Here is a 12,387-nt window from a genome sequence, read left to right on the forward strand (position 1 = left end):
CTCCAGCACCGCCTTTTCACCCGGAGCAAAACGCCTTGGCGACGAACGCACAGGCGTCTCGTCATGCAAAATAATTTTCGTCTCAACACGACTATTCACGTTTCCCGCAGGTTTGTACCCCGAAATAACAGCCTTTACTCTTTCCGAAAATCGAGGAGACACATCCAAATTGTCTTCATTGTCACACACAATAGAAAACATTTCATCCGTTGAACCATATGGCCTGACTTTGACACCCGCCGTTGTCATCGTAACTTCAAAATAGTTCAAGGAATCTCTGCCCAATACTGCATCGTAAGACATGCTTTCATTTGGCACCACAAAAAATCGCACACCACTAAAAACGTTATCATCCACCGTAACGTCCACCGTGAACATGCCGATCGCCTTTGTTCTCATGCCACCAAAGCCCTGGAACCACATCGAAGTATCGATCAGCGGTGATCCCTCGATTCTTTTGTAACAACCTATTGTCACTAAGTTTTGGTTGCTTCCACTGTCAAACAATGCCTTGACCGATGTTTTGTTTAACACGACATCAACCATTCCCACCGATTCTTCCGTCACGTTTATTTTCGCAGGAACGACGCTTTTGTTCCGCGCACACTCGCTCGCCTTATGACCGTACTCACGACACGAGAAACATTTCGGACCACCCTGTGTCTGCGCGCACGCGCGAGCTTGGTGTCCTTTGTTTCCGCAATTGTAGCATCGCTGCTCCGCCCGTTTGTCAACGCGGCTACTGGATGACAAAACTCGTTTGTTTTCTTCTTTATCTGTCGTTTTCTTCTTTCGAGCCATGCGCACTTTTTCAAAATTGAGCAACTTTTCTTTTAACACTCGAATTGTTTGCGCCTCGTACAGCAATGATTTGAAAAAATCATCGTCGGTCACACCGTTCACGATGTACTCGCACAAGCTTGGTTCGTCTAAATCAATTTGGGCAGCAATTCGTTGCATTTCGTAAACGTACTCTCGCATCGTCTCGGCCGTTTCCTTCTTCCGATTTGCGAGAATCCGATGCACATCACTCGACCTCACAAATGGAGCAAATTCCGTGATCAGCTCTTTTTTCAATCTCGCATAAGTTTGCACATTACGCAAAGACGACACGAACTTTCTTGCGATTCCCGTCATCTTTTTACGTAACATGATTAGCTTTTGTTCGTCATTCCATCCTGCTGACTTTGATACGGAATCGAGGTGTGCCAGCCAAATACGCACATCGTGCCCATCCTCTGCTCCAAACGTCTCAATGCTATCTTCCACATCTCGAAATGCGTAAACGCGTTGCGGTCGTTTAGGCGTCGAGATTCGCACAGCAGTTTGAAAAGGGTCTTCTTCCGTTTCATCGTCATCCTCGGCAACAAAGCTATCACCTCCTTCCGGAAGATCCAGATCCGCTTTTTCCTCGGAATCATCATCGCAACTCTCGTACGGTTGGTTACCCGCGTAGTTTTCGACGTCGTCTATGGCGTTAGCTGGTTCTGCTCTGTGTCCACTCCCGGACGGACCGGCGTTGTCCCCTGACGCAACCGTCGCTCGGTATTTCACAATTCGATTCGCGATTTCCACTTTTCCTCCAGTGGTTTCTAGGCCAAGCCTCTCACACTCGCGCACCAACCCAATCTTCGTGAAATCTTCACAAAGCTCCTTGACCGTTGCCATTCTATCTCTCTCTATCCTTCACTCACAAAGCCGACACACACACTACCACACAATTTTCTCGCGGCTTCCCGCACTCACGCACAAATGTCACACTAGTTGACTCGTAAAATTCACACAGAATTTTCACAGGCAGGTTGCTGTAAAGCCTCGCTAAATTTCTTCACTCGGATTGCTTCGGAAAGCCTCGCTATCCCTCACGGATTCTCACTGGTTGCTAAAAATAAAGCCTCACTAATTGCTTCACAAGCCTCACTGATTCGCACGGATTGCTACGAAAGCCTCACTGTTCATCTCTTTCACAAAACGTCTCACTATTTGCCTTCATAAAAAAGCCTCACAGTTTTTTGCTATTTAATCACAAAATAGCCTCACGAAACATCACACTATATCGCACCGATTGCTTTCATCGCAAAAGCCTCACTCGTTTGGGAAAACAGTATCCCGGTTGAGCCCCCATGTGAGAATCAGTTAAACATCAAAAGAAGAAGATGGGTGGCTTTCGTTTAGTTCACTTTATTTATTCTCCAATTCGCACGTCCTTCACCTTCGACATTTCGCGTTCAACTGACCTCTCGACCCAGCAGCGCGCGCCGCTTAAATACCCCCCTTCGCTCACTCGGCGCTCGCCACGATATCGCTATCTCGTTTCCCTACTTCACATGAATACAAAAGAAAAACCCATCTCATATAAATTTAAAGTTAGGTCATGGGAAATTGTAGATTGAACAGTTTTTTTTGACTGGTGCTTGAAAGGTGAAAAAAGGTTTATAAGTCATTATCTACGGCGAATAAACGTGTCCCATGCAATTTGACTTCTATTCTATATTAAAATAAAAAAAAAAACATAACGTAATATTACTGCTTTTTTAACAAAAAGGGCGATGCCATGATCATACTCCTGTAAGCTTCCAGGTTGTAACATAAAAGTATGGAGTTAATTTAATTGTTTTGTTTGGTGTTTTGCAGTATAACCCACAAGCAATCAAATGTCCATTAATATATTTTTAAACTTTTATAAAAAAAAATTAATAATAAAATAATAGCCACATCCTAATCGTGACATTAAGCAGTAGTTCTAGTATGAATTTTCAAATATGAGCTTTTTATAATAATAATAATAATAATTTATATTATTTACTAGAAAGTTTTCTTTGACTTGACTTAACAACCATCCAGGTCACGCCATCACCTAGATGGCGTGAAATGGAATACGCTATAAGAAATCTTCAAACCGATGAACTCCCTTCAAGGTTGGTAACAATTTTAGTACAGAGATATAACAGAAAAAACGCAAACAGTGTTTGGTTGACACAGGCTCAACAATTAGATGATTGATGAATTAAGATGATTCAAGATTCAAAGAAATCATAAATAGATAGACATTAACACTTAAATAACAGCGATGAAATAAATTATACAGGATGCTCAAATGGATTAAAAGCAACTACTGTGACTAATTCCAATAATACTATAAGAAAAACTCGTATATTTTCAAAAAATTTCAACCGTTTGATAACGTTTTAAAATGACTTTCGGTGTCCTTGTTTAGAAGCTAAATCAACACAATATGAACAATATGTCAAACCACCCAGGGAAGAATACACCGAATGTGGAGCATTAACCTTTCCTTGGAAACCTGTCAACTAGAGTAACTCGATCAGTGCTTTGAATGTTCCCTAGTTTTTCGGTTCGGCATCGATGTAAATTGACACATATCATTTGATACAGTGGGATATCATTATCCGGAAATAAATTTCGTTTCCCCTATCCCTATCCTTCGTTTCCTAGCGCCACAGACTTTGACATCTCGTTGGACGAATTTATGCGAAAGCGCACATCGAAAACGTACATAAATCTAACCCGACAAGTCGTGCCGCTTGTCGGCATAATTGGCTTTTCCTCCATTTTCGAGCTTGCCATAAAGGGGTGTCACGAGTCTCCTCCATTTCAATCCAAGGCGACACGGATAATGGACGGGCAAGAAGGAATCCTGAGGTCGGTTGGATGTGGAATGGTGCGGATTGTGTTTCATGGTCGAATGTCATAGGCTTTCGGATCCGGGAGGGCGAATGTTAAGGACACACAAACACGTTAGCACATGCAAACAAGATGAGATTACTTTGCGCGGAAGGGGCTGAAATACAAGTGTATGTTTGTACCTAGTCAATTATAATAATCCGAGTGAGTGCTAGTTTTCACAATCCCCACTCGAACGTCTATGTGTACGTGAAAAACATTGTATTTGTGTAACGTTGGAAGATCTTCGGATATTCATGTTTTGTATTAATGGCACAATATAAGAAGAAGATATATTGTTTAAGATACGTTTATATCTGTTGATTAAAGGAACCATATTGAGGACAGATAGTTAGATCAATATTTGGTCATCATAAAGTTATAAAATAGTTGTCCTAAAAGCGTACGTATTATAGACGTTGTAGAAAAGTAATTCAAAGTAATTCAAAGTATTCCAAGTCGACTCGAGAACAAAACACCCAACTTTTTACCACCTGAAGCAATATTCAATTACGATAGAATAATGGCATAATAGAATGATGAACTCGTCCCAAAACATAATGATATCACAATGTAGAAAACGAAACAATGATAATTTAGGGAGCAAAATTGATTATTGAACATTAATAATCTTTCTGTTTCATCTGTCATCTCTGCCCGGTGGGAGTAATTCTCCGTACCGTAGCATCGCTCGACCCGAACCGAAGTCTGACTTCTACTTCCGAGCCGTAATGATCCTTCGCCGATACATTTTGATCACCGTGACATCATTAAAATGTTTCCATATTCCCTTGTCGTTACCAGAGGACATCGGAGTCGGTACTGCCGGGGCAGGAAAAGCAAAACATTACCATTCATCTCCACGGGTGTGCTTTTCCGCGAACAACCGAAACGAAACAGCCAAAAATTATACATTCCAAACAAGTCTCCCGAGTGCCCAGAGAGGACCGTTTGTAGGGGTTAGTAGCTTAGCGAAAAATGCCTCATCCGGATCATGTTTGATGGGACATAATAAACCATTAGGCCAAAGGCGAGAGGATGCGGCTGACCACGGCGAAGGGCAAAGGGAAAACGAGTATCCTCACGGGACGCGGCCCAAGAAGAACCGACAACGATGCCCTGCATCGTCGATGTTAGGAGCATGACAAATTCCGCACCATTCACCTGTAGGATATCAGTCGTTTATCATTGGAAATTGGATGAGCGGTGTGAGATGCGTAGACAAGCTTGTTGTTGTTTCGTCCTAATAAGATAACCTCTGACCTATCGTGCGATACCGTGGCCTGCTAACTTGGAGCTGCACGATACGTGGCAGAGTTTCATGGGTTTGGCTTTGGTGCCTTGTTGTCGATGATGACTTTGACAAATGAGTTCCGTGAGTGTGCTGCATTAAAAATGAATAAAAGTATGGCAGAAGAAAAATGGCGCACCGGTACAATGTGTTCAGGAGATAAAGGTAAGGATCATCATTAAACCAGAAGCAGTTTGACATAATTTTTTTGAATACATACCATTGTTTGTGAATTGTTAACCAAAACAATGTTGGGAATTGTACAATGTTCTTTTTCTGATATGAGCACAAAAACTGTTATGAGCAATTTTTAGGCAATCCATTGGACTTGAGGTAAAGTGTAGGGAATATTTTTTAGGCACTAGGTTGTGTGAAATCCTATGCGACTTTGAACAGCTGGGACGCGTCGGCCCCCTCCGACGACACCCCCATTATGTTTTCAACGAAAAAAAAATCAATACATATCATATCGGGACTCTAGAAAACAACACACGCGAAAGAACCAAGCATAACGATTAGAAATTCTGGACAATGGCAATGAGTAGTAGTAGCACTTCAGATGCGATAGAATGGTGGCCAATCAACGAAGGATCTATTCGAGGTACTTCAATCTGGGCATTATCAAAGTGCTTAGTCCCAAGCTTGGACGAACTGGCGACGATAAGAACTTCTATAAACAGTTTGCTCCTGCTCCTTTTTGGGAATGTCACCAGAGATATTAACGCTCAGATCGGACGGAATGCTGCCATTCAACCATCACTGGGAAGTATAAACAAAGTAATGATAGGTGACAAACGACAATGGGATGCACCTCGTAGACTTCGCTTCCTGCAAGCTCATGACCATGACTCCAGGCACGACACCTTAGTTGCTCATGGAGATCTCCATAGCAGACATACTCAGAGATTGATCAGGTTTTCATGGAAAGCACTTCTCGGATGATATCGACGTTTGAACCTATAGAGGACGTCGACCATTTCTTGATTATGGTCAAGTTACGCCATGAACTGTGTTTAGGGATGCTCTGCCGTAGGTCAGGGGAAGAAAAGGATAGATGATGAGTGCAGTGAACAAGAAGCCCAGTTTGAAGAGTTAGACGAGCAACCGATTAAGAAGCTATCGGGAAAAACTCCCAAGTTCTTCAGGATGTGGAATGCGAAACAATGCGGATTTACTCCCACGATCGCTATGAGCCACCACGAGGAAGGAGATATCGTGTCGGACGAAAGAGACTTTATTGACCGACGAAAATGTGTAAAGCATTATTTTAGAGTATTAAATTAGCTTTAAAGAAGCTCGAAATAGTGTATTTGAAAAACCATAAAAAAAACAATTTCTCCGATAAAAACTTATCTTTTCATAAAGTGAAATTTTATTTTCATACGTTTATTATTTCACCATATTCTTTTCTCAAATCTGAAGGAGCGTGTGGTTTTCGAGTAAAGCAAAAGATTAATAATAGGCTTTAAAGCATCTTAAAGCACACCAGTTACTTGTTTTTGCGTTAGAAAGTTGTAAGCAAATTTGTACCACAAGAAGCTGCAACCGATTCAATGCTAACTTAAAATTTGAAGCCAAATTAAAACACTGTAAAGAAAAGATTTTTTTCTATTTCAAAAAGGACAGCCTGATTGCTTGAACTTTAAAAAACATTTTTCAAAACAAGATAGAAAGAGTAAGACTTTTGTGCCATCTCACTGAACTGCAGCACATTGGCGTAGAAAAGATTTCCAGCAGTCAGGATAATAGGTTTTTGTGAACGACGAATCATGAAGAGAATTTGCTTTTGAATAGTGACCGACTGATCGTACCAGGCGAGCTGTTGAAGAGCCATCAGCACCTCCTCTCCCTGAGCAATGAATAGAACCATTTAGATTCGGATCAACTTTCCAAAAAAATTTCATTTCTCATACCTGATCGGTGAGCTGTGTTCCTAGTGAACAGTATGTCCATGTTTCAACCGTCACAATAAGCAGAAGTATCACCACATTTAAGATTCTAGAATCAAATCCCTGCAAGGAGACGAGTAGAGTGTTTAAGTGGAGTGTGCAACCAATCCTCTTACATGCTTTGTTTTACAAACCATCATCAAGATGTAGAAAAGCATAAGGCACCATATAGCACTACAGAATGTAAGCTGAAATAGAAGCGACAGGTTGAGAGTGTCCTGTAAGCTCTGAGCGCACAGTAAAGTATCCCGATGGGATTCGATGACCGTGCTGAGTTGTGCTTGTGAGACGTATTCTTTCAGCTCACGAATCTGCATAGCGGTTACCTGAAACATTAGGGATGTGGTTTTAATGACAGATACATCCATCACATCCTTGATGCACAGTGATCCCGCCGAAGTGACCGTTAACAAGCAGATGATGATCGTGTAGAAAGCAAAGTGCAGTACATTGTATCGAATATCCAAATAGTACAGGCTGTGTGAGAAGAAAAGATTGAGAGCTTGTGTAAACTTGAAATACTTTCAAACTGCTAACGCCGTACTTCATCTCACTGGAAATGATAAACTCTTCCCGCTCGACTGTGAGATTGCTACTGTTCCGAATGTAAACACCTATTGCAGCTACTGGTGGTATCACGCAGTATAAGATGTACATAAGAAAGAAGTACTTGCAGCAGGTGATTGAAAATTTGTTAATTTTGGCATTCGAACTGATCAAAAACGTATCAATCATCTCCGAATAGTGTTTGTTGGCACACTGTTGTAGCATATCGACCAATCGATACAGATGTTTGCGTCGAATGTAAAGGGCCAATATTTGCGAATAGAGGTACGAGACAAAGGTCAACTCTGCACCCATCCGTAGCAATGTAACCGTATCCTCGATCTTAACCAGAACACGGGGTATGATACTGAACACGAGATAAAACACCACCTGAGTCCAGTACAGGAGCTTGAGCTTTTCACTACGCCCTAACCCAAACAGCTGTAGTAAACGACAGCCGATCGGGATCACTTCACGAGGATCATGAATTTGCAGCAGCTTCATATTGATGCTTAGTGAGACACACAAAACTATTGCTGGCGTGGATGGTTGAAATGGTCGTTTATAAGGGATTTGTAATGAAAGTTCTAGTTCTGCGTGCAGTATGATGATATGACTGTATCAAATCGATATCACATAATGATAGCTATTATACAAACAGGGCAGCGCTTATGGTTGCAAACAATCAAATATTTGCTGTCGTTTCTGCTCGTTATAGCAATGGTTTGGATCATTGCGACGTTTTTTAAATAAATGATACCGTAGTAAGGGTGCTTTTCGAATGCCTTTGTAATCGTTGCACAAACTACTTGTTAGCATTTTATTGATGAGCTTGAAAGAAGACCATCATTCTTTACCGATTCAAGCGTACTTTACTAATTATAGAGTTTGTAGTAAAATGTCTGTATTTCCATGTGTCTGCAAGTTGTGTTGACAAAGATCTTTGCGTTTGATTGGTATGATATTAATAACATCGTGAGAATGGACCATCCTGTTGCTGCTTCGAGATGCAAGGAAGAGCGGTACATGCGTAAGATAACATTTTAGATTCTGGAAAAGTGTATAGTTCGAACATAGAACAGTAAGTTCAGATAGATAAAAAACGTTTATTTTTTATTTATTTATTTTTTATTTATCTTTGATTCGCGACTGATCTCTCGCTCCCTAACTGATCCCAGGGCAGGCTGTTCCTGTGTTTTTCTGATCCTTCCGCCTTGTTCTTATCCTTTCTAGTTTTCCTATTCGCTTTCTAACTGACTGACGCTCTGTTGGGAACCTTACATTAGTTTCTAAAACATGTTTCATACCGTTCGTCAGTGTTTGAGACATCGTAATAGAATGTAAACTCTCATCGGTCTTATGCTGTGAACTATCGCTGTAAATTTTCATTGGCGTAAAAAAAAAGATTAATATAGAAATACAGTGGTTACAGGGAGGAAATGTCCTGCTAATCTTGTTCTGTATACATAGTGCGGTGTTGACAATACATCACATGCGGTGTTGATAATACGGTGTAGCTCGGACCGAACTACGGAACTCCGACGCAGCGGAACAGATTTCCTGGGAAAGTGATACGGTTGAAGGCGATTATGGTCAGAGCAAGAAAAGTATGTTAAAAATGCCATCGTCAACGTCCAAATCTCATCGGAGTCGGGGACAAAGGGCCGAACTCTTCTGTTAGCTGTTTAACAAAGCTTTAGACGGTATCCAATTTCTTGGTTTCGTAGGTCGATTTGAGATAATCGGACACACATATGCGGCGTTGTGTGAATGCATCGCGATGTTGAAAGGATTGAAGATCAATGAGATTGAAGATCAATGCAACGAAGACAACATACTTGCTAGCCAGATGCTCGTTATCAGTTTTGCGGCGGGTACTTAGGACCTAAGGATCTTTGGCAGTGTTTGGCGATGCTATATTATACGATGGCGATATGATTCGGGCACGTAACGAGGGTGCCGGAACTAAGCATCAAAAGGTTGTTGATCGTCAACGACCAATTCGGCACAAGACGTAGAAGAGCACAGTAAACTCGTTGGCTAGATTGGTCTATATGGCAAATATGGTTACCCGCCGGGTGACCATATCGTCCCTGATATCTCCGTCCACCGACCATAGACTGGGAACTTAAAAGTTCTCTCCGAGGAACCGGAAAAAACAGCCACATCGCCTTTACTCACTTAAAACAGACTAAATACAAACATTTCCATCAAATCTTTACAGACGGCTCCGTTCATCTGGACTCAGCCGGCTGTGGGATCCACTCCACCACAGACAACTGCGCCATCAAACTTCCCAATCACACCTCCATCTATTCCGCCAAAGTTATAGCGATTCAACTAGCCGCCAACGAAGGACTACAGACTGACCGACCGAACGTCATCTTCAGCGACAGTGCCAGTGTTCTGGCTGCCTTGGAACACGGCACCTCCAAAGACCCCCACATCTAGCTCCTAGACTCCATTCTCCACCGAGCCACAGAACCGTCTCATTAGATTTTTACGCAATAGTAATTTATACAATGAAATTTAAGCAATAGTTTAAACTTATCCGATACCCTATGCCATAATCGCAATAGTTGTCCATAATATTTAATCCACATATAAGGTAGTTTTGTATTAGATTTAACCATTTTGTATACAGTAGAGCGGCGAATGTAGACTCTAAGACTCAAAGCCTCTTTAAATAAACGAAAAAAAGTGCACAGAATTTTTTATTAAATTGCAATTATAATAACTTGAAATTAATGTTTTTATAAGTGCTGTTTACTTATTTTTAGATGAATTATGTTATATGTTATAACATGTTATATTATGTTATACTTTTTTTTAGAAGAATTAGCAGGACTGAGAGTCTTGCTAATTTATCTTAAAATTCGATGCAAACACTTTTTTCAAAACATACATCAAATTGTGGCACATTTAACACCTGTATCTAGTTTTGTTTTCGACAAACAAAATCGCACCTGCACGCCACCCAGGGATCCTTCTATCATATAATACAACCATGCACACACACCTTACTCTATATACCGCAGGGTAATAAATCACGCTGCTGCCAAATATCTTTCAACCCGTGTGCGATTTGCACACTCCATCACGCAGAAGTGGCCCGGGGGTAAAGTGAAGGTGATGATGAATATTGAATGGAGCGCCACCATTCTCGAAATGCTGGCTTTTCGCTGCAATCGAGCAAATTTTGGGTTGTTTGTGTGTCGCGAAGAGAAAAAAACAAATTTCTGTGCCTTTATCTTGCACTGGAGAAGCATTCCATAGCCAGATTTTCATACCTCCCAGAAGTAATTTTGTTTCGTTGTGTATGAATTTAATATCAGCAGTTTGTGGGCATGATGTATTGCTCTGCTTCTTTCTGTAACATTTGTATGATGTTTTATTTTTCTAAAGAAAATCTTGTAATGTAGATGAGAAGCTACTGGCCAGAACGTGGAAAAAGGGAAAAAGATAGTCTTAACTTAATTCTGAGAAGCAGCACACGTCACTACAAAAAAAAAAGGATCACACATGGGATAGAAAAAGGGGTCCTAGGGGCATACGAAGAATCGAGCAACTCTTGTAATAGAAACATTAAGCACAGGGTAAATATGGCATAAGTTGTATCTTGAATTTAAATCAGCTGCTCATCAAACGGCTGCCGTCTTCCTCCAGCGAAGAAATCCTGCATTTTTTGTGACATTGAATTGATTATCATACGAGCTGGAGACATCTGTCGCGTACACATCATTGAAATTCCAGCTTGTCTTTATCTGATTCAAATCATCGTGTGTAGGGGGTATGAATTGGGGGAAATGGTTGATCGTGACCTGGTTCGCTTTGGTCCACGGTGCGCCCAGCTAATGAAGTGTAAAATTTGTAGAATTTCATGTAGTAGTTTTTTTTTTTTGGAGTAATTCTTGTCTTTTCATATGGAAGAAGATAGTCAAAACACGCATAAGGGAACATTTTGTAGCTAAGACTGTACGATGGTCTTCGAAAGCAAATGGTTCAAAATGTTGCTCTATTTTGAATCGCTAGCGGAAAATGAACTTTTACTTTCGTGCGTCACTGACAAACACATGCGCGGGGTGGCAAAAGCGTAGCATTGATGTGACTCGTGACGGTGACTCCCGTTGACGAAGGATAAAGTAGTCAGAAAACCGGGTGAAACTGTGCACATTTTCCTGGTGGGGTTGGTCCACATGAGCGGCAAACGCTTTCCCTCGTTTCCATGACATGACAGCGCCTTTTTTTTTTGGGTGGCGAAACTCCCCACAGCTCGGTTGGCGGGGGTCGCTTGGTGAGACGGAAAACATATGTCAAAAAAGCAGACGGCTTAAAACGAAAACCAGGGGCGTACTGCGAAAAGACACTCACGTACTCACGCACACGCGCTCGATTCGGTTGAAAAGTAGGATAAAGAATGCTAATCTCAACCCGGTTGGTGGTAAGTCGGTTTTTCGGTAGTGTATGTTTCTTTTTTCGCAAGACTTATCTGTACACGGCTAGAAGGTGCTCGTTCGTGCGGCAATGAGAAAAGGTGGAAATTGTTACCACACATCGCCCGGTGCGAGATTGGGGCAATGGGTTCCAGCAGAGCATGATAAAGGCAAATGCTATCGGTGTGGGTAAATCTTGTTGTTCAGGAGAATTTCCCAAACGCCATGCCCAAGCAACGGTGTGGGCGAGATAAGCCCCTGGAACAAATGTGGGATTCGAAGGCCGCATCCTTGTTGATGGATGGTGCACAAGGTGATGGTGAAAAACCCCTTTATTCCCCTTCACTTACAATCTCATGGTTTTATCATCTTCCAAAGCATGGTGAAAGTAGCAAGGTTTACCAGCTAAACGCGCATGGAGGAGGCGAATGCGCACTTTTTACTTCCCCAAATCCACGACGACGAACGTCGAAATAAATGTGGT

The 12,387-nt window shown here is 41.6% G+C and overlaps 5 protein-coding genes across 5 annotated transcripts in view; 4 read left to right on the plus strand and 1 right to left on the minus strand.

Moving 5' to 3' along the window:
* The window catches only part of LOC126565624 (NADH dehydrogenase [ubiquinone] iron-sulfur protein 6, mitochondrial), a 384,330-nt gene that overhangs the window by 340,860 nt on the left and 31,083 nt on the right, over positions 1-12,387 (plus strand). The gene's annotated exons all lie outside the window — the stretch shown is intronic.
* Positions 1-12,387, plus strand: part of LOC126565024 (uncharacterized) — a 494,010-nt gene that overhangs the window by 338,716 nt on the left and 142,907 nt on the right. The gene's annotated exons all lie outside the window — the stretch shown is intronic.
* Positions 1-12,387, plus strand: part of LOC126564579 (probable 26S proteasome non-ATPase regulatory subunit 3) — a 561,792-nt gene that overhangs the window by 304,880 nt on the left and 244,525 nt on the right. The window lies entirely within an intron of this gene.
* Positions 1-12,387, plus strand: part of LOC126564595 (zinc finger protein 596-like) — a 394,155-nt gene that overhangs the window by 172,739 nt on the left and 209,029 nt on the right. The window lies entirely within an intron of this gene.
* LOC126564905 (uncharacterized) lies at positions 6,618-7,974 on the minus strand. The gene is made up of 4 exons (XM_050222030.1): positions 7,469-7,974; positions 7,059-7,401; positions 6,889-6,987; positions 6,618-6,824 (listed from the first exon to the last, which is right to left on the minus strand). Exons 1-4 carry the CDS (start codon positions 7,972-7,974, stop codon positions 6,618-6,620), a joined length of 1,155 nt encoding a protein of 384 aa, XP_050077987.1.

The sequence above is a fragment of the Anopheles maculipalpis genome, chromosome 3RL (assembly GCF_943734695.1).
Source record: "Anopheles maculipalpis chromosome 3RL, idAnoMacuDA_375_x, whole genome shotgun sequence".
NCBI lineage: Eukaryota > Metazoa > Arthropoda > Insecta > Diptera > Culicidae > Anopheles > Anopheles maculipalpis.